The following is a 26,807-nucleotide window of genomic DNA, read 5'->3' on the forward strand; positions in this document are numbered from 1 at the left end:
GGCGCGAGAGGAGGCGCAGGCAGGTTGTCGGATGTGCGATGAGACGGCGGAGGGAGGTCTGGCGCCCAGGGATGACACCGGGCGGAATGAATGTCATTGGTTAGACAGGTGTATTTTTAGCTGGACGTGTAGGCTTTAGGTTAATCACCCACCCCACACAGACACACATATATACCCCCCCCCCGCCGCCTACAATTGCAATATTCTTGCCGCTTTTTCAAGAACATCAAACCGCAGCGAAAAAAAAAACTTCGCTCTCTATTACCTACTTCTTCTGCCTCCCGATGAACGATAACGTGTCACGCATCATGACTGTATTGAAAACTGTTGGAAGAAATAAGGAAAGGAGATGGGCGTAAGACCGGCGCTGTGTGAACCGCGCAAAATGTCAAGCTGTGTCTGACAAAAAGGTTATAACTCGGTTTCAGATGAATCGGGAAGTGGCGTGTCCCTTTTACGACACAAATCAAAACTTCATTGACGGAATGAGGCATTTGGCGACTACCGCTTTTCAGGGTCGTGCCGGTATCGTGCCTGCCCATCTGGAAGCTGCTGAAATGAACATTAGCCTTTTAAGGGTGGTGATCAATCGTGGGAAGTTATTTGCTCTTTCGCCCTCGCGTTATTTTTTTTTTAACTTGAACCCATGAAACATAGCCCTCAGGAGAATACGAAATCTTGACCTTAGACGGTAGCTGCATGTGCTATTTTTCTAAGTGAACTGTCTACAAAAGAAAACAGGTCAGCCGAGAATAACACAAGCGATCGAAAATCCTCTAATGGCTACTTACAGATATTTAATATATGTGTAACAATTATCAGAAACAATTGCTGCTAAAACTGTTAAAGCTAACTGTCAACAGGAAACCTGAAATACACAAGTTATTCTTCTTGGATCTTATTCTTTCACTAGTGTAATGATGGTGTTGATACTGTGTTAGACACAGTCCAGTGTGTTTGGGAATATTTCTGGGGAGTGCTTAGTTTTAGTGTTAGGGTCTGGGATATGTCATTAGGTTCAGGTGTAATCAGAACTCAGCAATGAGCTCAGTGCAATCAGACTGCCATCTGGAACCACCAGCAAATACATAGTATTTTCTGACAGCTCTCATCCAGCTTTCCAGGCAATGGAAAAAAAAATGAGTTTAATCTTTTAATAAGAATAACAATTGCAACAATAACCCTTCTTAATACACATTAACAGTGTCTGGCATTAGTCAAACTGAACTGGTTGTGATGTTTTTCTTATTCTGATGGAATTTGAAAACTGTGGTTCCTCATTATTTTCACTTTGGTTCATCCAGCAGACTTCTTTGGGATGAAGAGAGAAACGTGAGTCTGAGGACGCAAGTGGAAACTACTTGGACATGCCGTTAAAACTGGGAGCACGATGCACTCCTTTACTCCCAGAGTGGCGGGGGTGTGGAGCAAGCTCCCCGATACCCTGGTTTCCTTCAAGAAGCAGTTGGATGAGATCCTTGTGTCAATTAACTATTAACTACCAAACGAACTAGGGAGACCAAATGGCATCTCTTCTCGTTTGTAGCCGTTCTTATGTTCTCTGTGTGGCATGGAGCTCGGAAAAATAATTGGAAAACAGCAGCCCCAGCTCAGCGATTTATATCACAATACAGTTCTCAGAAGGGCGAGGAACATTACAGCTGATTCCACCCACCCTCTGCATTCTCAAGTCATAATACTCCCCTCAGAGAGACGGTACAGGGTACCAATTTCAAATAAAAACTTTTATAAGACGTCTGTGTCAGTGAATGTATGTAAATGTAGTCCCCCCCACTACCCATTTATTTATGTATCACATACTGATGTTGTGACTATTTGACTCTTATGTTTTGCTTGTGTGTTTTGTACTTCTGTGGGAGAATCCAAAAACAACCGTAGTGGACAATAGAGTATCTGTCTAGGCCTCATCTACCATGTTAATGCTGTTGTCCTGCCCCCCTCCCCAAGAGGAGTGTTCAAGATTCCTGCTGTTATTTTCCTCTGCCTGGACAACTGTGGTGCTGCTGCTGCTCATCATGGAGTCATGAAGCTCCAGAGCTGAGGTGGTGAGGGGCTTTCAGGAATTTGAATACCCCATTGGAATTGCCACATGATCACCTGTGATCCCTTACCCTTATACTGCGTGAGTGCATCGTGGCCATCGAGCGCATTTTATGCCTTGAGTGCCCTCTAGTGGCTGACTCGTGGTCATTACAACCTCTCCGCGCTGCTGTACAGCTACAATGCCGGACATCCCTTTTAAGTACACGTGTATAAACATCACCGCAGACATCCACATTTAAAAAGTACAGCATATGGAAGCAATAGAAGCATTTTAACTGAACTATATTTAACGCATTATTTGGGAGAATATTTAGGTTGTGCTTTTAAGTCTAAAAATCATTTGGAAAATCGTTTCATTGTTCGGCTACCTCTTTTTCAAAGTTACTACCAAACGGGTTAGATGGGCTGGCTGTTATTCTCTCGTTTGTAACTTCTCTTTTGTTATGTCTAAATCAATCTTCATCCAAAATCATGAGGTTATTAACGAACTGTGGAATCTGTATGATTTGATCAAATCTGCATATGGATCTTGTGTTGACAAAACGCAGATCCGATTAAGATTTTTTAAATGTTCAGTTTTTTTTTAAGCTTCCTGGAAAGCGCTCATAAAATCTGATTTGTTGCAGTGTTAGTAGTGTTGGGAAGATTTGCTTTGCTTTTAAGAACTGTTATAATAATAATTTATTATTACCACTCAAAGCGCTTTACAGGTAATGGGGACTCCCCTCCACCACCACCAATGTGCAGCATCGACGGCAGCCATAGTGCGCCAGAACGCTCACCACACATCAGCTCTCAGTGGGGAGGAGAGCAGAGTAATGAAGCCAATTCATAGAAGGGGATTATTAGGAGGCCATGATTGGTAAGGGCCAATTGGAAATTTGGCCAGGACACCGGGGTTACACCCCTACTCTTTTCGAGAAGCACCCTGGGATTTTTAATGACCACAGAGAGTCAGGACCTCGGTTTTACGTCTCATCCGAAGGACGGCGCCTGTTTACAGTATAGTGTCCCCATCACTATACTGGGGCATTAGGACCCACATGGACCACAGGGTGAGCACCCCCTGCTGGCCCCACTAACACCTCTTCCAGCAGCAACCTTAGTTTTTCCCAGGAGGTCTCCCATCCAGGTACTGACCAGGCTCACACCTGCTTAGCTTCAGTGGGCTGCCAGTTGTGAGTTGCAGGGTGATATTGTGCTATTGCACAATACTTCGTAAAAGATGTTTTTTACATCAAATGATAACTTGGGGGAATTGCTTTTATTGGGAAATAAAATCATGGTGCATAATAACTAAACACACGCTACATGGGTCACTGTAATTGAGGGGTTGTAAAATCGGATTTTCCCAGAATGTGTTCATATTAAACTCACTTCTCACTGAAATAACAGAGGAATAGCCCGAGGTGCCATCTTGTGGTGGACTGTTGCAATGACCTCATGAAGGCAGGCGCCAGAAATGGGTTGGAGAACGTAGGTGCAGCGCTCACATGTAGTTAAATCTAGGTTGCATTAGAAAAAATAAAGTCTGGGGTGAATTGTAACGCTTTAAAACACGCCTTTGAAGAGTTCAGAACAGCGCCGGTGGACGATGTTCGTCGCTCGGAGCATTGCGGCGGATCACAAGGATCTGATCCACGATGTTTCCTACGATTTTCACGGCAGGAGAATGGCGACTTGTTCCAGCGACCAGAGTGTCAAGGTAATTCCATGCGAGTTTTTTTTTTAAAAAGATGAATACATCATCCTAACGCCGAGGAGTCCTGTCAATAAATCAGTACCCATCGTGCTAGGAAGCGTAAATTTAACAGCTGCACGAAGCAATCGGCTTGAAGCGTTTCTGCGTTGCAGCATGTAAACAAACGGGCTGTGTAGGCCTGAGAGTTGGGCGCCGGGTCTGTGAATGTCACGAGTGAATTTATCTTGCATTGGGGTTTGAATTTAGTTTTCCGCTCTGGGCTGGGAACACATATACTTTAACCACGAAGAGCTCGGATACAGTCCTTTATAAAGCCTTGGTTTAGCAGGTTATACTATATCAGAAACCCTCAAGTATACGTTTGCTTCTATGAAGTCCTCAATGCGCCACTTGAAGACGTATAATAGTACGACTTGTTCAAGTGTTTTATTTAAATCTATCGTTTTAAGACGTTCAAGCTTCACAAGTAATACATCATTAAAAGATTAATAGCTGGTATATTTTACTACTACTATGTCACCGAGATAAAGGTTCATTAATTTCCCCCTAGCTGCACACACTTGTAGAACAGATTTTAACCAAATTATTTTTCTTAATACATTAGCTCGTAGCTTGTACATAGCTATATAAATCTTTGAGACGTATTGCGGAACATCCTGACATTTTAGTATTTACTGCTGCTGTCTAACATTCCATGCAGAGATGATTTTCAAAGCTTTTAGATGTTCAAGCCAAGGATGAGTTTGAGCCAGTTATTTAATTATTGTTTTCCAAATCGGTAAAACAATTTCATGGCTTTTCTGGAAAGACTGGGCAATGTTTGATCCCATTAGCAAAAATCGATGTTTATTTTTCAAAAAATAGTGTTATTTATAGAAAGATAAACAAAATACACAGAGAATATTTACAAGAGCTGATTCTGTGATTGTTTCAGGTCTGGGACAAAAGTGAAAACGGAGAATGGCACTGCACAGCCAGTTGGAAGGTGAGGATTATTCAAAACCAGTGCTTAGTTTTTTTTTAATCTTCCGCCCAGAATGTGTTGATAAAAGTGTTTTCATTCGCCTACGACACTGTAGATCAGGAATTAGTTGAAGACGGCAAAGGGCCTTTCCCTGCATCATGTCCTGGTTTGTCTCTGCTGCATATTTTTTCTTGCTCTTTCTGCTTGGATCATTTGCCAAATTGGGGACCTGAGGTAATTAAATATAGGCTCTGAAAAGCTGGATCGAGTGGAGGCTCAGTAGTGCAGTTAGGCCCTGGGTTCAATTCCTGGGGTGCTGCCTGCGTGGAATTTGTAGGTTCTCTCACTGTGTTTCTGTTGGCTACCTCTGGGTCCTCTGGCTTCCTCTCACAGGCCGAAGCCCAGCATTATAACATCAACCCTACCCTTCATAAATTGATTCTTCTCAGTCGTGCTAATATATGTGGTCAGACTTCATAAAGAGCTCTCATTAAATCTCCCATCTCCAAGGGGAGCCTGCCAGTCATTCATTTATTCAAGCGAATCTTCTTTTTAAAAGACCTTCGTGAGTTATGGTTCATAACGTGGTTGGCAGATAATCTGTCCTCTCAGAAAAATGGAAAGGAATGTAAAGCAGACACTGAACAGCACCACGACCACCGCAGGCAGAGGCTTTCCATCTGAGAGCATGTGTGTGGGGGGAGTTGGAATGAGAAACCCGAGGAGGAGGTTTCTGTATCACGCAGAGCTACAGTTCTATACAGTACACACACCAACGACTAGATTCAGCGCAGATCTTGCTACTGTTGAATTCACTAACCAGCAGCCTGGGTCGAGCAGACTGTGGTGTTGTACATTTGAAAGCCATTTCTTAAGCTTCCCGGCTGTGGGAGAAGGTTGTGGTGTTTTGCTTTTAAGTACTTTTTCCAACGGCCTGAATGAGTTCAGGCCTGAGAAGCAGAAGACTGAGAAATGCTTGCAGCTTCTACTGTTCTGCTGCATCCTGTCGAAATTGTCTTTCTTCTACCTCTGTTAGGTTTTTTTGGGGAGTTCCTCAGTTCCTTCTATAAAAAAAAAAACAGCCTTTTTTTCTGTCAAGCCCATGTGTACGGGCAATATCAAAAGTTTCGCCTCTTAATTGGTTGGAAGTGTATTTGGAAAAAGAGAACAGGAGGCAGTTCTTGTCATAACCTGAGAAAGGCCGAATGGCCTCCTCTCGTTTCTCTCCTCTCAGCTCTTTTAATAGTTTGTAGAGATTTTTCCATGAAAGTTCTCGTTCTGCCTTTTCTTGAAAGGTGGTATCGCCTTCTACAATGTGGCTGCCTAGCGTGTTCCATGTCCCCACCAACGATTTTTCCATTGGGGTTCTCGTTTACAAGTGTCCTTCAGGTTATACATTGTGATGTTCCTGGTACTCTCCCAAAACAATGGCACCAGCAATCCTGGAGCGGGACACCACATGACAGAAAAAGAGGAGGCATGATGTAAGAAAATTGGGCAGGCACTAATGTAGGGGCAATATGTGTTGATTTAGGTAGGGGTGTGTTGAGATCAGCGTATTACAAAGCAGGTCACTCTGGAAAGTAGAATCGCAGAGCCTCCATCTGTTCCTTTGTGATTTGCTTGAAATTGTCAGAAATAAGGTATGAATAACACAGGGGTGGGTCTTGTACAGCCACAATTGAGCAGGTAGCTTGATTGTAGCTTGATTTTTCATTTTCTGAACAATTTAGTTTTGACCAACTCAGCAGGCAGTTACTTCACATTTAGTGGATTAGAGATCATTTGAAATTAAAATATCGTCATTCTGCAGCTTTAAGAGTGAAAAACTGGCCTCTCCCACTTTAATTGAACCGTTCGGTTTGGCCCATATGTCCCTAGTCTCTACGCATCGATGAATCAGAATCATCGGTGGGTGGCAGGGTGGCGCAGTGCTGGGGCCCTCAGTTCCCTGGGGTGGAGATTGCATGTTCTCCCCGTCTTCGTGTGGGTTTCCTCTGGGTGCTTCAGTTTCCTCCCTGCAGTCCAAAGACATACCAGTAGGAAAATTTGGCTTTTGGGAAAATTGACCCCGGTGTGTGTCTTTGTGTGTGTGTGTGCGAGCTGCGATGGGCTGGCGTCCCATCCAGGGTGCACCCTGGCCTGCGCCTGTTGCTTGCTGGGATATTCTCCAGCTCCCCTGTGACCCTGTACTGGATAAAGCACTTAGGAAAAGGTCGGATGTGTAGGTGGATCGCCTTGTAAGGCCTGCTGGAAGGTGGCTTTCGAGGACTGGGTTTGGGTTTTTCGAGAGACAGCCAAGGCGGAAAAGCCAAAGATGTCTCTTAGGCAGCGCTAAAGGAGGCAAGGATGTGTTCACTAAACGTAATCAGTAGTGCCATTCTTATGTAAGCTTTTGGCCAGGCTTTTCAGTTAAGGTTTTGGCATGAAGGGCTTTTCTAGAGCTGTTAATTGTGCAATCTATACGGTAAGTTGGCAATTGGGTCTTTATCCTACAAGTCTTGTTGTACAATCTTCCCTTTTTCAGTGTTGCCTTGTGTAAATGCATCATCTTAGATAGATAGATAAGACTTTATTGATCCCGTAGGGAAATTGATGTGTTACAGCAGTCCAGCCCAAAACAAGCAAAAACAGACATCAGAATAGACGAAAAGTTGTATTAAATAAATAAAAATATATTTTTTTTATCTTAGCACTTAGTAACACAAACTCCAATGTTTAGACACCTGGACTGTCCAAAGCTATCCAGAAAAAACGTGTGATTGTCTTGTGTGCTTGCAGACTCACAGCGGCTCAGTGTGGAGAGTGACCTGGGCCCACCCAGAGTTCGGCCAGGTCCTGGCCTCTTGTTCTTTTGACAGGACGGCCGCGGTGTGGGAGGAGATCGTCGGGGAGTCCAACGACAAGCAGCGCGGCCAGAGCCACTGGGTGAGTCGCAGCACGCACCCGGCCGGAAGGAAAATCCCAAATCCTGGATTTTCTGTTGAAAATGGCAGCTGCATGCCAAGAGGCGGAGTGATGGATCTGTGCCTGTGGCTGGAAGGTTGCCGGTTCAAATCCCACAGCCGGCAGAGGAATCCTACTCCGTTGGGCCCCTGAGCAAGGCCCTTAACCCCAGCTGCTCCAGGGGTGCTGTACAATCGCTGACCCTGCGCTCTGACCCCAAGCTTCTCTCCCTGTCTGTGTGTCTGTGTCTCATGGAGAAAAGCTGGGGTATGCGAAAAGATGAATTTCTAATGCAAGAAATTGTATAGGGCTAATAAACCAACATTATTAGCATTATAATGATGGTGTACTGTAGTGATGAGTGGTAAAGGCCGGGGGAAAATTTGGCCTGGACACCAGGGTAACATCCCTAATCATTTCGAGGAACGCGGTGAGATTTTTTTAATAACCACGGAGAGCCAGGACCTTGGGATTTTTGTCTCAGCTAAAGGACGATGCCTTTTTTACAGTATACTGTCCCATTCACTATACTGGGGGATAAGAACCCACACAGATCCGGGGCTGTAGATCACATCTTGCTGAGGTTCATGAATTTGTTTGTATAGAACTGCTGGACACCCTGCACTGGGAAAGACGCTTGGAGCGTATTTTAGTGAGTTGGTGTCTGGGCTGAACTTGGGAGGTGCTGTTTGAAAGAGAATCAGCTTCAAATCACCCAGCAGCCATATCACACTGCAGCTCACAGCTGGCAGCCCACTGAAGCTCAGCAGGTGTGAGCCTGGTCAGTACCTGGATGGGAGACCTGCTGGGAAACGCTAAGGTTGCTGCTGGAAGAGGTGTTAGTGGGGCCAGCAGGGGGCGCTCACCCTGCAGTCTGTGTGGGTCCTAATGCCCCAGTGTAGTGACAGGGACACTATACTGTAAAAAAGGCGACGTCCTTCAGATGAAACGTAAAACCGAGGTCCTGACTCTCTGTGGCCATTAAAAATCCCAGGGCATTCCTCGAAAAGAGTAGGGATGTTACCTTGGCGTCCTGGCCAAATTTCCCATTGGCCCTTACCAGTCATGGCCTCCTAATAATCCCCATCTCTGAACTGGCTTCATCACTCTGTTCTCCTCCCCACTAATAGCTGATGTGTGGGGAGCATTCTGGTGCACTATCATCCAGGTGGATGCTCTACACTGGTGGTGGTGGAGGGGAGTCCCCATTACCTGTAAAGCACTTTGAGTGGTGTGTCCAGCGTAAGCAATTATTAATTATTATAAATAAAATGGGGAAACGGATTCCCTGACGTTCTGTGTTTTTCCCCCAGATTAAGAGAACCACGCTTGTTGACAGCAGGACGTCTGTAACGGATGTTAAGTTCGCTCCAAAGCACATGGGCCTGATGCTGACCACGTGTTCGGCTGACGGGGTTGTGCGGATCTATGAGGCCCCTGATGTGATGAACCTCAGCCAGTGGTCGCTGCAGCACGAGATCTCCTGCAAGCTCAGCTGCAGCTGCATTTCCTGGAACCCCTCCAGGTGCTGGTTTCTTCTTTGGTGCATCGAGCTTTCAGCTTGTAGCGCTGGACTTGTAGCTGGAAGGTCGTTGGGTTTCCTATCCCAAGTGCGACGATGCAGTTGTATCCTTGAACAAGGAGCTTCACCCAAAACAGCTCCAGGAGAACACCCAGCTGTGTAAATGGGTACAAATGTATATTGGATAAAAGCATCAGCCAAAGTTCATCATTGCTTTTAATTCCAGCCTGTCTTGCACCCACACTGTGCTTAAGGGGTATTGCCTGTTACCTGTCCATAGTTTCACAAGGTAAAAGGCATCCTTAAAGGTACCATTTATACAAAACATTGAGCTGTGATGCTCACAGATTTAACGTCAAACTAGCTGTGTTTTACCAAGAATGTTGTGCTGATTTTGTCTTTCTTTTTCATTATCCAATAAGTGCAAATTCTTGCGTCTAATGTAGGGGCAATATGTGCACTTGGATCCTTTTCAAATGGGATATAGACAGAGACATAATATCTGTTTAATTGACTGTAAATCCAGGCATCTTACTCAATCATGACATAGGGTGACAATCTTGCTGCACGTGACTCATAATTGGCTATCCGGAACCAATTTGTAATTTTTGGCTCTTTTGATTCTTTGTTCCACAATTAGTGTGTTCCACAGGATTTTCTTAAACTGAACTGTGACAGGAGAGAAGTTCTGCTTAGAGGCAAAGCTGGCTTCATAAAGTTGGTGACGTCATGTTGTTGTTGATGGTGATGTTATTTAAACACCGTGGTGTCACCTTTGGCCCTGTTTATTCATGTGAACTGCATGTTTGCTGAAAACATCACAAGGGTTGTCACAAGTGTATTTTTATTCCACTTGCATGGCATTGCTCATTTGAGAACCTTGCTCTGACTATTTGATGCTAAATATTTACACATATCTTTATTTAATCAAGATTAGACCATGGTAACACCCAACACCTATCATCTTAGGAACTAGGCATGAATATGTACGGAATTTGTGGCACTTTTAAGGTACACTTCATCAGTACATTGCTCCCATCCTCTGTTAAGTTTAATGGTTTCCAATTTCATTTGATTGAATGTGGTTTAACCAAAGTCAATTGTATGTTGTTTTTCCCCATGCTTTTTGTGTCTGTTGTGTATTATACATTATCATACAGTGCTTCGAGTTGATTGTGAAGCACTCCTAATTAAAATTGTATGGTAACAGCATTTTATTTTTATGATTCCAGTGAGTGAATTTTGAATTGACTTTATAAACCACAAATAAAAAGAAAACCTATATACTAATTACCTGAAGGTAGTTACGGTTACTGAATTAAATGTTTTTTTTCCCAGTTTTATTCTGAAAAGTATGATAGTGATAGTCCTGCATGGTTGTCAAGGATCTGTCGGGGATGAGCTGAGCTGCCCTTCATTGATCCATATTAAGCCAAATGATTAATAAGGCAGCGATGACAAACACTGCAACCCCTCCTAATTAACCCACTGCTGCTGCTTCATTTTCTAGCTCCCGGGCACATTCTCCCATGATTGCAGTGGGAAGTGACGACAGCAACGTTGCCTATGGAGGCAAAGTCCAGATATACGAGTACAATGAAAACACGAGGTTGGTGTGCACCTTGCTTGAGGCTATTTACTTCACGGCTGGAGATCCAGTACTTTCGTCTCAATGTATCTGCATTTGTAGAAATTAATATTCATGTAACTAGGTTATTTTCTAGAAGCCTTTTTTCCCCGTTTTCAAATACGTCATCACTTAGTATTGTTAAACAACCCCTAATTTGGAATAGCTCGATTGTTTTTCACGTCTTGGACTGGCCCGCAGATGTTCAAGCCATCTGGATTTTAAGACATCACATGGGCAACACATTCGGTGCGGACCGGAGGAGAGGCGTGACCCTCAACGATGGCACTCTATGCCTATTGATCCTAGCTAATCCCACCCTGCCCTCCGTGGTGTTCAGTAAAGTGTGTGGCACCACTTGGGGACCCCTGGTCAGTGTCAGCTAGTGACATGACCCGGGCTCAGACCCGTGATCGTGGGGCTCGAGCATTATTATTATTCATATGAGCTTAACATGCAAAAGTTACATAGTTATATTGTCGCAGTCAGGTGCCTCAGCCAGTCGCGGCTGGCATCATACAAATCGGTGAAGTTGCCGGGGCACCTGAAGCAAGGGCAGGAGTATAGGATGTGGTCGGCCGTCTGCTCCTTGCCATCGCCGCATTCACAAATCGGGTCATCAGTGAGCCCCCACTTGTGTAGGGTGGCCCGGAAACGGCCATGTCCAGTTCTTACTCGGCTCAGCTTGACCCAGGCTTGTCTGGGTAGGTCATTTCCAGTGGGTTTGTTAGATACTTTGTCGATCAACTGTTGCAGTCTGTGGTCGTTATTATTCCACGCGTCTTGGCTCGAGCAGCGATCAGGCAAGAGCTCTGACTGATGAAGCCTCTTGGGAGGCCCTGAATGTCTTGAACAAAACATTCCTGACATTCCGGCCAACTCCTGTGACGCCAACTTTATACCGAGGAAGGACTGGGCCAGTTTTGATGAGATACTAGCCCACTGCGCAGTTGTTAGTGTTTTCTCAGATGGGTATGATCTGGGCTGGAGTGTTTACTGTCCCAGATTTTGTTTCAGGAAGGGTAGTATCTGTAGGCTTCAGTTGACAATATGCTTGCTCTGGATACCTCTACAGGAAGTATGCAAAGGCAGAGACACTGATGACAGTCACAGAGCCAGTTCACGACATTGCGTTTGCTCCAAACCTGGGGAGGTCATTCCACGTGCTGGCGGTAGCAACCAAAGACGTCCGCATCTTCAAGTTAATACCTCTTCGGTGAGTGGACTGCAGATTTGCTTTGAGTGTTCAGTCTTAATCCACGGTGCATCTCGCACCGTTTATTAAAACAACTCTGAGACTTATCGTATTGTCTGATAAATATAATATGATTGGAAAAAACTAGTTAACAGTGGAAAACGTCTGAATGGGGAGGAGAATGTCAGAAAAAGAGGAACTCTCAACAGTGAGCTGAGGAATTTTTAGCATGTCTCATAGATTTGTCTGCATTAGCTCTTAAAGTATTTTATTTTTTACGGCGGGAATAAAAGTAATCTTATTATAGGAGCACTGTTTTTTTAATATCTAGCAATTCGGGATGTCAGAGGCAGTGTATTTTTTCACAAGGTACAGGTGGTGCAATTTATTCTTGGTCTCAGTTGGTAATTTTTAGGACCTTTTCATACATATAATATCTCGGCACGGGCTGTTACAGATTCAATGAAGAACCAGTTTAACAATTGTTTATGTGCTTTGCCGGATAGACGAGAAACCAGCTCTTCGACGGGCCCAACGAAGTTTGAAGTGCAGATTGTGGCCCAGTTTGAGAACCACAACTCCCAGGTGTGGCGAGTAAGCTGGAACATAACCAGCACCCTCCTGGCCTCTTCTGGGGACGATGGCTGTGTGCGGCTATGGAAAGGTGAGTTTGTTTGCTCCTGCTGCCGAGATTGTACCCGACGACAACGCTGTGGCAAAACAGTAGTACCAGTGGATGTTCACAACTGTAACAATTGGAATTATTCCATCCAATTCCTGAATCTCTTACCAGTTTGTGAACATGCTTAAATTGAATGCCTGAACAGTTAGAAGTTAAAAGCTAATTGTCTCTGAGGATCTCATCAAGCTGTTTCATGAAAGAAGCCAGGGGTATTGGCTTCAACCACATGGCTGGGGGCCTTGTTCCACACTCCCGCCACCCTTTGAGTAAAGAAGTGCCTTGCGCACTTCCTGAAAGCACTTTCTTGTAGAGGCAGTGGACAAAAAATGGAAACATGAATGTTTAATTCATACTGCCACTTCAATCCAGAGGTAATCTGTGAAGGTGTACTTCTGGGAATGGCCTGTTTTATCCAGCTGCTTCTTCCAAGTTAAATTGGAAGAGGCAAGAGTGCGGCTTGCATACTCAGCAGAGGGCAAAACGAGCTCCATCCTACAAGAGATTCAGGTGTCCTGCTGGCAACAGGACTATCTTTTACACATTTGTCTGGAGGGTCTTAATCCACTGTCCAGGTCAAAAACATCAGAAGCATCTTGGGCAGGAAAGAGCCGGGATTTGTTGTTTGTGATGCAGTGTTTTGGATTTTTTTTCTCCAGCTTTTATCTATAGATCATCTAAATATCTGTGGATCATTCTCTTCCAGCTAATTACATGGATAATTGGAAGTGCACAGGAATTCTGAAGGGGGACGGCAGTCCAGTGAACGGGTCTTCTAATCAGCAGGGCATCTTGAATTCGGCAGCGGGGTCTGCTGGTCAGGCCTCTCAGAACTCCCTAAATGGCTCTTCAGCTGGAAGGTAGGTGGACACTTCTGGGTCTGGCCTGTTTCACCTGCCCTGCAATGCTGCTGTGAAAATTCTGCTTTACCACAGTGTCCTGAGACTGTTCAGCACTGAAAGCATGACAAACGCGCAAAGAGTTTGGCACCTTTATTGCTAGGGGTGTTCCCATGTAGGTACAGTACATAGTTGTACATTACTAATGTTTCGAGATGTAAGGTTTTTACATTGTAATAAGATAAGGTAGGTCTCCTAATATCACATCATATTCACTTTAATAGGAAAACAGGAAATTTAGAAGCTGTGCATTGTTTTACTACTATAGAAGCCAAAACTTCTAACAACACTTCTTTTAAGGAGACTGCAGGTTTTTAATCAGATGTAATTTATGCTTCTAAATGAGTTGTCTACAATAGTGACTTAATTAAAAATGTACAATGAATTATTGAAATCTTCTGTCCTTTATGTATTGATTTTTGACTTCATTACAGATGGCTTTTTTTTAAAGTGTTTATCCCCATTTATTTTCTAGTAATTACAAGGTGCAGTGCAGTGTATTGATACAATTCTGGAAAGCTGAAGGTCATGACATTCTTAATTACTTCAGCTGAAGTAATTGTCTGCAGAAAAACAAAGGTTGCCAAACTCATACCTCAGAAACAGTGAACACTTCTCTGAAAAAAACAGTATAGTTTCAAACTGGAGAAACCATGTCTTTTCTCCTTCAGTGCTTATTTTTTAAGGTCCCCTGTAGGTGTCAAATTGGACAGAGACGCATATTATTACAGCAGCTTTTGTAATACTATCTGTAATGGGAAATCTGTTGATAGTCCTTTTAGTGGGGTAAAAGGAGGTTTAATCCACTTCAACACTTATGGACACTTAGTGGAGTTTGAGTGAATCCAGAAGGTATCTGTTATAAGTTTTGAAGGTTTTTTTTGTTATATACAGGAAAAACCTCAGTGACAGGAGAAATAATTGCTCAGGTCACACAGACTGGGGGTTAAGTAACAGGAAATTAAAATGTTATGAAGGGCTCCCATAATAATCTGTGTGCTATGTATTTAACATTCCACAACATTAAAACCAAATCACAGTGCTGAAATTATTTACTGACCACACTGGCTGTTTTACCCAAAATTGGTTATTCAATCTAATTATTTCATTGTCATAACATTTGCCACATCCCAGACTCTTTCAATATGTACCTGATCAGATACAGTAACTATTTGAAACCATCAACTTTAAAAGTCATGGCGGCAAACGCAGAACTAACCAGATTGTTAGACATAAAGGAGTGCTGAAGATGGATCAAACTTCCACTGTAGTCCCCAGGAATAAAATAAGTGTTTTTTGCTTTTTCTGTGTTAAACCCTCTTCTGACACCAGCACAACCTAACACCACTTTTAAAACACCAGGCAACATGAAGTATGTAATTGAAATTACCTTTAATGGAATTGGATGAAATGTGATTTTTATGCTGTCTGAATTCTGCATTTCAGAATTCTTTGAAGGGGAAACATTTTAGTGGTCAACTAAAAGTAGTCTTAATGTAATACGTGTAAAAATAACCTTTCTTAAATTGAATGAGGGTGCATGTGTATAGTTTTAAGGGGCAAAAGCCCAGGATTTGTACATGTGTTTTACTTAATGAACTTTCAGTAGTTGTTTCAGAAAAGTACTGGTTCCATTTGGAAGGAAACTGAACATGCATGTTCTCTTATTTGAGATTCGCACCTCAGCTGTTCATCAGTGTCTCAATAACTGTAAATGACTTAAGGGCCCCTTTGTGGAGCATCTTAGGTATTACACAGTTCTGTTAAACTTCCCCTAATGTTCTTAATCTTTGGCTTTTAGTCTATGTTAGATTGGGTAGTAGCCTGTTTCTTAAGCCGTATAGTGCTGTTAAGTCATCATGTCTCCATTTCATGCTGTGGTAAGACTTCAGATTTCTTCATTTAGAGTTGTTAGTGTTTGAATGTATCAAGAATGAAATGCTTTGAAACTTTGTTTCGGAACAATGATTCAAACTGCCTTCTCCACTTGTATTATGTCCTTTTTGACAGAAAGAAAGCTCAGCTGATACCAGGCTAATTGGAGTAATTTGCTGTTTTGCTGCTTGTTGCATGCACACAGGAATGGAAAGAGAACTCCTTTTTCCCCTCCCCTGCGCCGGCTGACTTCTCCCAAGACACACCTGCAGCCTGCTTTCTACTAATCACAAACCCCAAAGGCTGTTTCTTATGTCTGTCCCAGTTTGTTCATACTGAAATCCTTACATGGGCAGGAATTTGTAAAAGACGTATATATATATGTGACAGGTTGCACTTATCTAAAACTGATACTGAAATCTAGCTGGATCTTAAACTTCAGGCAGTTTTAGTGAGGTCTGGGACAGCTAGCTCCGGTTTTCCGGATTTGGGACAGTGCCTTGCAGAAAGGTTTGCTCTGGACAGCTTCCTTCCATGCTAGACCAAATCAGTGATCAGCTGCAATTACTACAAAAGTGTTTCAATTTATTTTTCTAGCCTTTGATTTAATACAACCAAAATGCCGTTCTGCTATTCAGAGAAGTGATGTGACTGATGTGATTGCTTTTGTAAAAATCTTTTACCAAGCACCGTTGAATTTGCTTGTTAATATCAAGTGTTAACCTCTGAGTTCTGAGTGTGTTTGTGTGTATTTGGGTGTGATTGTCATCCTCTCAAACCAACTTGGAAGATCTGAATCCTCAACATTGTTGTTGTAGTTGTGATTCTTTACAGACAACCTGCACACGAATCCTTCTGTGAGAACTTGTTTGTCCTCTATATTAGCTTTGTGTTTACACGAGCTGTTTCCCTTTAAAATCTTTGAAGAATGTTTGAAAAAAGAGATAGCCCAAGAGCTCTTTTCACTTTACTCCTAGCAACCAAATGAGGAAGGTGGTCCTTCTCATTTGCAATTTGTGTTCTAGTGTCGGAGCTATATGGAAAGTTGTCTAGAGAAAACCTTTGGGAAGTTGTTTTTAAATAGAATAACACAAAGGCAAAATGTGCTCAACATTATCACTTGCATGGTCTCACCCAGCCTGTCTCTGAAAGCAGGAAATTTGAAAGTTTCTAAATTAAAAGTTTGAATATTAAAGGTAGTTACATGGATAGTTTCCTCACCTGCCACATGGTCTGGACAAACTGATTCTGTATTGACTGTTATTATATTTTCTTTGGTAAAAATTTAAACCAAGAATGTCAAATAAAATTTTCACTTTTTTTACTTCAGTACACTTTGTCCTTTTCTTTGTTTTCACATGTTTTACCAATAAATATGAACAGATCTGTTCTGTTTGTTTCTGTTGTGCTAAAATATACTGTCTAATTGGCTTTGCTTTGTATTTTGTTTAAAGCCATGTGTGATTAATGGTAAATTTTAAATTGATTTTTATTTTTGAAGCAGCTTTCTTTAGTAGAAACTAAAAAACCAATGGCATGGAAATATTAAAACACGGTTGCTTTAGTTTGCATGTGTGCCAAACAAAAAAGTGTCAAGTCTGAGAATATTTTATATAGAGTTAAGGTGCAAGTTGATCTCTGAAAATAAAAGTATTCGAAACATAAAAAGCAGGTTAGTTTTCTTTTTTGACAACTGACGATGACAGCCTTCAAAAGGAAACTTGTTACAGGCAAGTTTTTTAATTTAAGCAAATTCGTTTAATGTCTTAGTAACCCTTTGTAAGAATATGAAGAAATGTAGGTGAAAACCAAAATATTTCATACGGTTCATGGAGTGTATCCTGAACGCAGATTGTCCTCTGTTAATTAAAATGCAGCCTTTCCACTTTGAACACAATTCCATAGTTTGTAGGGTTCCTTCAGATTAACTTTATTTTACTCGATTATTGCTTCCTTCCCATTTCTTTACAAAGAATGCCCATTAGGCCATTTATTTTACTTGACATTACTCTGGACCTGACATGTCTTGGTTCAGAGACTTAAGCTTCAGAAAAGTTATTCAAGGTAGGCATGTGAGTGATGTATGGAAGCAACCTACTTCGCTTCGTTCGGGACAAACGTATGCCTGTGACCATTTCATCTCGTGGACTGAAATCAGTACATGCAGGTGACATGCATTTGTGTTCTTAGAGTTGGAAAAATAAATAACCGCCTGAGAAACTAGTCATCCGATAACCCTCCTGTGCGACTGTGCTGTATCTCTTTTTTTTCTTTTTGTTTCCGACTTGGGTCCGCCTCTGGAGTTTTGTTTTCCTTTTTTATTTTAAAGCATGCAGTCTATTCTCTACCCCCCCTTCATTTCTCCTTGTATTTACTGCCTTTCTCTTCTTTCTGTTTCTTTTTTTGTTGTTGTTTTGTTTTTCCTTTTTGTTTGTCCCGTTCCTGTCTCCATTGTTTCAGGTATTTCTTTCCCCCTCTGGACCTCCCCTGGGCTGGTTCGAGATGGTCCTGCTATGCCCAGCTTCTGCCTCCTCCTTCTCTGATAGAGCAAACTTGTGACGCTGACTCTGCCACCCTGCTGCTTCCTCACCCTCGCAGACGATACACTGCTCGACCCCTCAACCCCTTGCCCGAAAACGAAGGGGTGTAACAGGGTGTTAGACCACTGGACAACCGGGGGGAGGCTTGACACTTCAGGCTAAGCTCGAGCAAGCCTCTGTTTTTCTGGTCTTTTTCTGCTTTTTCCCCTGACCCCCCCCCCCCAAAAAAAACACAATTTCTGGATATTTTTTGTTGGCCCTCCTGAATCCCTGGCAGACAGTTCGCTGTGTTCTTGTCCGCCAGTGAAATCGTCTCTTCGTTTTGTGCTTTTCTTTCATGGAAAAAAACAAGTTGTAGAAGGAAACCATTTCTGAAATGCCGTACGCTATAAGGCTACTTCCCAAGTGCCTGTGATTCCAATGCAAGCTTTTATTTCCACTAAAAAGCCTCTTGTACATTACAGCTTGCTGGCTTTGGTGTATTGACACATCTGTCGTTTCAAAGACTCGTCCCGTAATGCTGTCTTAATCCTGAAAGGATGTCTGCAGAAGCTTTTTGGACAGTAGTCGGAAGTTTCATTCCTCTTTATTAAATCTCTTCTCTCCCCAACTAATAGCAAGAATCATTGTTAATGGAGCATTCTACACTTTGAACTTTTAAACAATAACATTCAAAAATAAAGTGATGGATACAAGCTGAAAGTGTCTCAGTTTGCCTTGCAATTTCCAGTTTCGCTCTCTGTGAAAACCTCATGGTATAAAATAAAAAGATGATTTTATTACGGCTGACGGGATACTCCTTCCACTTTTTTTTGCTTAACTTACAAAGCCACTTTGCTCATATGTCTTCTGCATAAGTCATGTCATATTGCTTACGGTGTGGTCATATTGCATTTGCGGTGCAAATGTTTAGAAACTCCCCTTGAGATGAGTTAACCACACCTCCCTAAAATCCTCCATCTCCTGTTCCTTGTAACTGAACTTTTCTTACTGTCCTGGTTTTTCGGACAAGGTCGTAGGGAGTGACGGAAACTAAGTTATGCTCGGAAGGAACAACCCCTACGTGTTTCGGAAATGTACGTTTTTGCCATGGTTGAAATTTGCTTTACTCGATCTATTTTTAGGTGTCTTATTTTCAAAATATGTTCTTGTAATGCCCACGAACCTTTTCTCCCTTCTTCTCCAAATAGTTTTTGTTAGAGGTAGTAATGTGAGAGACAGGGTTGGCACGGACAACCGAGACGTTTCAAATAATGCTGTGGGGGCGTCTAAATGTTTTTTTTTATCCTTGTCAAGACCTGCACTGATTGCTCATGAGTTAGTTTCTGTGCAACGGGAATAGTACAGTATTGGTTGTGCGGCAGTTACTCGTCATACTTTTCACCAAAAATACATGGACACGGTAGTTCTGTTTTCATGACCCACGTTTATGTAGTTTGCCAGTTGTGTTTCTAAGATAATTCTAAAAAGCCATTCTTCCTGTGCACTAACAAGGTCTAGTAAATATACAGGATTTCTGTACTTCTGAGCTTTACGTTTTCATTTGTTCCTCTGACAATTTAATCGGCAAAACAATGGAGGATGCTGTGTGTCCAGGAGCAATGCTTGAAGAAATAACCTTTAGAAGTGCTAGAAGAAAATGTAAAAGTCTTAGAATAGTGTAACATGTCAATTATGTTCAGGTTCTTCATTTGTTTTTATGCTCTTATCTTCTTGATGTAATTTGACTCTTGAAGCTCTATAATAATAATTGCTTACACTTATATAGGGCTTTTCTGGACACTCCACTCAAAGCGCTTTACAGGTAATGGGGACTCCCCTCCACCACCACCAATGTGCAGCAATGAGTCAGGACCTCGGTTTTACGTCTCATCCGAAGGACGGCACCTGTTTACAGTATAGTGTCCCCATCACTATACTGGGGCACTAGGACCCACACAGACCGCAGGGTGAGCGCCCCCTGCTGGCCCCACTAACACCGCTTCCAGCGCCAACCTTAGTTTTTCCCAGGAGGTCTCCCATCCAGGTCCTGACCAGGCTCACACCTGCTGAGCTTCAGTGGGCTGCCAGTTGTGAGTTGCAGGGTGATATGGCTGCTTGGCAGAACAATAAACATAAATAAGCCAAGACGATATATCAGTCTCTGCTAGAAGTGCTACTTCTGTACTGTTGATCACAAATTGGCGATGCACGCGAAGCAGAACGCAGATGCAAAACGAAACTGTTTTCTTTCTTTAATGCTGTTCTCCAGCTAATCCTCACCAGGTCGCAAAATATCAGGCTCCAGGCACACTTGGTAAAGACAGGGGTATACAAATCCAGTTCTGAACGCCAGCTGTGTTACCACTTAGTTATTTAACCCCCAAACTTGAACTTCTTACTTGATCTGCCTGTTGGCATAATGAGGCCACCTGGCTCTACGGGAACTGGAGATTTCGTGCTGGAATTCGGCAGGGTCCTTCTCGACCAGATCTGGGCGTCCAGTCGCGTTTGTCAGCCCGATCACGTGGCTCTGTCTTCTGCGTGGAGCGGGTGGGCTGTGTCACGAGGCGTGGGCTGTCATGTGCGCTCCCCGCCCTGGGTGGGGTGTGGAGAGGGTTTGAATGACCTGTTATAAGATAAGATTTTATTGTCCCCTGAGGGAATTTTTTTTATGGACACCCAGCACTCCTGTACATTTAAATAGAATGCAAAAAAAAAAGAGAGAGAAGAAAAACATTGCACATTATACTATTGCAAAAAATAAGAAAAACATTTAATTAAGCAGAACTTTCTGTGTCGGATAGCATTCAGCTTCTTCCAGATAGAACTCTAGACATTGGGAAACATTACCAGTCTGAAAGACTTCGAAGCTCTCCGGAGGAAAGACTGGGCAATGGAGACCTAACGTGAAACTATTGATTTCCTACAAAATCTTTACATTATCCCACCTCCGGACTCCAAAACTGCCTACCAATCCTTCAAACGCCGTGTAGACAGGGAACGGATCATATGCAAAAGACCCAAATAAATAACCGTAACGTGTGGCTTAGTCTACTTTTCCGCGCCGCACAAAGTTTTGGTGGAAAATGTATGACTGTCCCCATTACAGACGGCTCCGAACCAATTCATTTAAACATAAAAACTCTCCCAAGAGGAAAGGTCCCCTCTGGTCTTTGTATTTTGTGGACAGCGGTCTTGTCCAATCACCGAGCACGGATGCGGAGAGGTCCCGCCCACGGGCGGTGACGTCTGGGCGGGTTTCCTGTGTATAAATTCAACCGGATGGCAGGAGGAGTTGCGTGTACAGTAGTTTTGTTTAGGTCGGTGAATATAGCCGAAAGCCAAGGGGGAAAAAAAAAAACCCGCTACGGTTTGAACTTTTGGCGGTTGGAATCTGGGAATTAGTTTCAGTTTATCTGAGATTCCTCAAGTTTCGAAAGGACTTCTGCCTCCTCGCAGATCTTGCGTGTAATGTGCTACTCGAAGCTGGGACCCAAATTTTGTATGAAGCGGTTTCCAGTTTCGAGAGGGTGAGATTTTTTTTCTTGGGGGGGCTGAATTGTTCCCCCACGGCAGGAGTGGGCATTTGGGGACTGTTTGCTCGGCTCCTTGGGCGAAGACCGAGATTTTAAGGTACGTAACGTCGATTTTACGTGTGTCGTTAGAAGAGGCAAGTCAGACGATCCTTCGTTAGCGAAGTGGAACTTTTTGGAGAGTTTCCTTGCAGTTCAGTGGGATTTTTCTGCGGAGTTGCAGCATATCTCCGGCCTGTGGTCGAGGAGACTCAGCCTTTTTTTATGCAGTAATTGACATCATAAGAGTCGAAATTTGCTGTTTCTAATTATTTGCCGTGAGCTGTTGCAAAGATGACGCAGAAAGCACCTACACACTGGTAATGGCAGCACCCTGTTACTCGACGTTACCATTACGGCGTTGAATTTTATGGTCATATAGAATGATTGTACCGAATAAGCACCGGTAAAGCGTTTTCACTGAAATGCGTGTCCACTTATAACGACCTACGGTTTATGCATTTTGATTGATCTTTTTTTAAAAGATCGGTCTCCTTAGTAGTTTCAAAGCGAAAGGCGAGACTAGCACAGGTTTTGAGGGCTTCAAAGGTAGATGCGGCTCAGTTAGCATGGTGAAGTGACAGTTTTCCATTTCATTCTGTTGATTTTATTATGCTCTTCAACTACAAGACTTGAGTGCCCTAGTTTAGCACGGTAGCCGATTAACAGAAATCCATTCAAATAACTGGAGCACAGTTGCATTTAAAGAGATTTGCGATCCCGAATACCAATATTCTTTCTTTGAACATCTGTAGTCACTTAGTTTCCCTGCAAAACAGGGTATTTTTTTCCCACACAGGATGAAGCTTTTTTTGACGTGTAGAACTGCGAGGCGTTCCTTGTTCTGCGGTGTTTTGTATGTGGCCTTTATTTAGCCACAACGATTGTTCTACTGAAGGTATATAGGAGTTCCAAAGTTTTGAACAATTAATTGAATACTCCTTCTCATTATGTTGGAATCTATCGTTCAGCTACTTTTAAGAAGCACGACGGTGATGGTAGATTGTGATTTACGTTATTATGCATAGGAGAAGCCCCGAGTTAAATTCCTGGAGCGCTATCTGTATGGAGTATGTTTGTTCTCCCCAAGTTCACATGGGTTTCCTCTGGGTGCTGCCTCCTACAGCCCAAAGACACCCTGGTAGTTTAATTGGCTTCTGAGAAAATTGGCCCTGGGGTGTCTGTGTGTGTGTGTGTCTGCCCCACGATGGACTGGTGTCCTGTCCGGGGTGTCTCCCACCTTGCGCCCGTTGCTTGCTGGGATGCGCTCCCGCTCTCCCGTCGTCCCTTACCGGATAAAAACCGGTTGAGAACTGGATGGTTGCAATGGAACCGTCTTCTAAGTGTCTCCCCCCCGCCGGGGGCTTCTTTCCAGCAGGTAAACTGGAGCCCGTCGGCGCAACATGACCGAAAGCTTCCGGAACATAGAAGATGAGCCGTTCCCCAGCTTTCTGTCCAGCTCCCTGAGCAGCAGCGCTGGCACTTTAGGGAATGTGACCCTGGGCTCCACGCTGGGGCTGCCTGTTGCTGCTTCCACTGTGGCTAAAATTAGAGCAGGAGCTGACAGCAGGTGGGTCCCGGCTGATGGGGGGGGGATTGGGGGCTCTTTTTTTTTTACCACGGGCCTCGTTACAGAACGGGCTTCCTGCTGAGTGGCCGATAACTCGGCCTGAGACCAGCTCCCTTCCTGTTTCCAGCCCAGACTGTAAATAAATACAGTGCAGAGAAGAGTAACAAAGGGGTCTGGTTTTAAAAAACGGGTTGCCCCGAGCTGTGCTCTGTAGAAACTGCTGGGCGTCGGGATGGTGGTGCGACTACGAGGAGAGGAGAAACGTTCTTTGAACGTAATCTTCCACTCTAGCTGCTCCTGCAGTAATTAAAGCCAGAGTGATTGAAGTACACAACAAGCCTCTTTTCGAAAAGGATGCGGAAAGCCCATTCACAAAAAGATAATTTATTGTCCGTTAAATTCCCAGCCTCTACAGTAAAGTGTTTAATTTTTTAGCACTGAATTAAAAAAAACAAATTGATTCTGACACATGATTTGCTATGGCAACGTCTAAATCCAGTCTTTGATTTTTCTTTTCCTTGCTGCTCAGTTCTGTGTTCCAGTCTGTCAATTGAGCATGTATTTTATCTTGTGCAATAAATGTTGCCTTAATTGTAAAACACGGTCACACAGGGTATAATAGAGAACATTTGAAAAACAGCGCTGGGATGAATTACTGAAAACATCAAAAGTAATGTTTCCCCCCCTCCCCCCCTTAATTTCTGGTCTGTAATAATGTAGCAGCTATTATGCTAGATCCGTGCACAAATGTTAGAAAGAAACGTTTGGATCATTCTGTCATGGGGCCCTATGTGGTGATGGGTATATTAATGGCCTTCTCTTGTTGGTAACCAGCCCTTTGTGCAAGTGGATGAATGAATATCGCCTTGCTTCGTTCATTTGTACCCAATTCACAATTTTAAATGCTGGACATCTTTTGCAGAGCTCCCGATGTCCAAGCATCCTACCTGGAAGATGGCCCACTTTCTCTTTCAAACTCCCAGTCATCTAATGGGAACAAAAGAAGATTTTCTCTGGGTTTTAAAGATGACTTGTAAGTAACCCTGAAAAGGATCTCTCAAAGTGTAAGGAGACTGCTTCCTTTTAGAGCTGGGAAGACTTTAAATCAGCCGTGTCAGTCACAACTGTGAGTGGCGTCAAATCCAGTTGGAAGATCTTAGAAGTGAACAGATACGATGGAGTTTTTTAGTGACGACCCTGCTGGCCCTCCTTACCATTAAAGTGGATGGGAAGAATTCCTTGAGGAATGGACTGCAAGGCTTGTGAGATGTGGCAAGATCTCCCTGAGCACTGCTGATGGAATTTAAGGGATCCCACCTTGTTTCTTCTCCTTGTTGCATTCCTGGGGCCTGAGCCGAGGTCATTCTTGCTCCGTTGTAAAACGAATTGCCTGCTTCTTCACTGGTGTGTTGACCTCAAACATTCCGGGACTCGGATCGTGCCTTTTCCGATAGGTGATTTCCGACAGCAATACATGCAAACGAGGCTTTAAAAATAGTGCAGGATTTTTGGAAATTGCAGAAGTATTTCAAACCTAGTGCTTCCGCTTTTAGTTGGAATCGAAGTTTGAATTTCCTCTGCGAACAGAGAGAGGCATTGTGGTGGTGGGTGAAATGTTCGGAGGTTCTTGGGTGGGCTGCAGCATCATGGGTTTCCCAGCGTTCTTCCGAGAAGCTGTTTTGCTTTGAGGGGTGAATCGGCCGCTTCTGGGCGGTTTGTTAACGACCGTGGCCCTTGTTTTCCTCCTCTCTCCCCGCAGAGGCGACGCCGACAGCTTCATCGCCGCCCATCGGATCTCGGATGCCCTGGTGAAGGTTCAGCTGGACGACACGCAGCCGGCATGCGAGGCCGAGCCGCCGGGCCGGTCCGCGTGGAGGAACTCGGAGCACGGCGCCGGTACTGGTGGCTCCGTCTTGATTGCGCGTCCGCCGTAGACGCGTCGCGCGCCGCCTGTAGGATTTGTAAATGATAACTGTTGGGTTGCATGTTAATGCAGTGGTTTTCGGCCTTCTTAACTGGCTGACCCATTGGTCAAATGTAAAAAAAATCTTGCTGTAAAACCGAAGAGGGGTTGTTAATGGGTGCGTGGCTGTTGAGTTGGAGAGTGATGGTGGTCTGACCCGTTTGGCGAGTGTGGGGTTAACCCTGGTAACTGCCAATATGGGTAAATTGAAAAGGGTGCTCGGAAATACTGTGCATCTTATGCTGATTTTGGGTGTTTGCAGTGGAGACATACCATGAAACGTCTCAAGTTCTGCTTCTTCATGAGGCTTTGGCTGGAGTGTTCTAGCATTGAGATGTTCCATTAGTCTATCAATGACATTGATTTTTTTTTTAAAATCCAGTGCATCTCTTACGCCTTCCGTCTCATCTTCAGAATTGTCAAACTCTGGAGTTGTGCTTCATCCTCACTGCCTACCGTGTAGCCCATAATAACATTTTTATTTGAAATGCTTTGGTTTTCTTTTGGCATATCCTGCTATCATTGATCAAGATGGGCAGTGGGTACCGGCATGAACCAGACTTCATGTCTGTGTCTTATTGCAGTGGAAAGTCTAGTTTAAAGGCAGAACGGAAGCTAAGGACTTAATTTCACACATGTTTTAAAATGAGTGAAACTGAAGTTAAGTGTCCGAACGGCCAAATTCTGTTTGAGCCCCTAAGACAGATTGGCAGAGGTTTGAAAGTGGGTTAGCCACATGATGTATTGAGCACTTTGTAACTGGTCAGCAATATGTATAAACGATATAGTCTGTAAGTAAAATTTCCTGTGTCCAAACTTGTGTACCCAATGGATTTTTTTTTTCTTGGCAGAACTTTCTACGGGTTTGATTACGCACTTGCAGCTGGGAACAAAAATCATGGCAAAAAAGGTGATGCATCCGTTTGCAAATTAGTAAAATCCCGTTTTCTTCAGTCTTGCAAGATTGCATACTAAATGATGTTATTTGTAATGGGATTTCTTTGGCTGCTCTGGGATAAGCAAATCTGAAGTCTTGGAATTCATGCTATTAGTGTTGGATTTCCGTTTGCTTTCGTGCTCTATGCAGTTTTTTTGCTTTTGTTGCTGCTATGCCTTTTCGTCTGCCTGTTAGAAAATGCCAAGTGGTGTCTGAGTATGTCCATCGAATAAATGCTGCTGCCATTCTTAAGTGGCATGCTGAACAGCCTTTGAAGACAAAGTAATTCCTGGCCTGCAGATGCGGCACAATTCTCTGGTCGTGGTGATTGTAAGATTTTTAACCTTTTGTTCATTTGTCCTCAGCCCACATCGGCTGTGCCCAAGACCATAGTGGAAGAACACCTTGCCAGTGAGGGAGCAGACAGTGATAACTGCAGTGCCAGCCTCTCAAGCTTCCTGGAGAATGAAAAACTGATGTCTCTGGATAGCATGAACAGCGACAGTATGGGTATGCCGTGGTGTTCCTCGGTTATAACTTTTTTTTTTCCCCGCTGGACAAAAGCTGATGTCGGCGAATGGTAGAAGTTATCTTTTCAGATATTGGTGAAAATGTCTTTCTGAAAGCGGGTCGATTTTTGAGTACGATGTCAGTCTCCTGTCTGAAGACAAAACCGAAACTGAAGTGAATGCAGGATGACCTCGAACCCTGAGTTTCGTGTTGGAGTACAGGGGGTGTGTGGCTTCTGGGCGGTCTGTCAATGGGTTTGT

The 26,807-nt window shown here is 43.5% G+C and overlaps 2 protein-coding genes across 5 annotated transcripts in view; both read left to right on the forward strand.

Annotated features, from left to right (window-relative positions):
• Positions 1 to 3,476: 3,476 nt before the first annotated feature.
• Positions 3,477 to 18,715, forward strand: seh1l (SEH1-like (S. cerevisiae)). Of its 4 annotated transcripts, none has more exons than XM_006635962.3 (9): positions 3,477 to 3,769; positions 4,701 to 4,751; positions 7,512 to 7,658; positions 8,990 to 9,201; positions 10,709 to 10,807; positions 11,901 to 12,041; positions 12,527 to 12,684; positions 13,406 to 13,559; positions 17,934 to 18,715. In XM_006635962.3, exons 1-9 carry the CDS (start codon positions 3,659 to 3,661, stop codon positions 18,121 to 18,123), a joined length of 1,263 nt encoding a protein of 420 aa, XP_006636025.1. In that variant the 5' UTR covers positions 3,477 to 3,658; the 3' UTR covers positions 18,124 to 18,715. The 4 variants fall into 4 exon arrangements, with proteins under 4 accessions (XP_006636025.1, XP_015213678.1, XP_006636026.1 ...); XM_015358192.2 differs by lacking the exon at positions 17,934 to 18,715 and adding an exon at positions 15,613 to 16,802 and having other exon boundaries at positions 3,478 to 3,769; XM_006635963.3 differs by lacking the exon at positions 17,934 to 18,715 and adding an exon at positions 15,679 to 16,802 and having other exon boundaries at positions 3,478 to 3,769.
• Positions 18,716 to 22,970: 4,255 nt separating this feature from the next.
• cep192 (centrosomal protein 192) overlaps positions 22,971 to 26,807 on the forward strand; it is a 37,780-nt gene continuing 33,943 nt past the window's right edge. Inside the window, exons 1-5 of the mRNA XM_069194851.1 lie at positions 22,971 to 23,137; positions 24,060 to 24,170; positions 24,897 to 25,033; positions 25,952 to 26,010; positions 26,403 to 26,547. Of these exons, the coding sequence (XP_069050952.1) occupies positions 22,971 to 23,137; positions 24,060 to 24,170; positions 24,897 to 25,033; positions 25,952 to 26,010; positions 26,403 to 26,547 (619 nt within the window). The remainder of the gene's footprint in view (positions 23,138 to 24,059; positions 24,171 to 24,896; positions 25,034 to 25,951; positions 26,011 to 26,402; positions 26,548 to 26,807) is intronic.

The sequence above is a fragment of the Lepisosteus oculatus genome, chromosome 10 (assembly GCF_040954835.1).
Source record: "Lepisosteus oculatus isolate fLepOcu1 chromosome 10, fLepOcu1.hap2, whole genome shotgun sequence".
Classification (NCBI taxonomy): domain Eukaryota; kingdom Metazoa; phylum Chordata; class Actinopteri; order Semionotiformes; family Lepisosteidae; genus Lepisosteus; species Lepisosteus oculatus.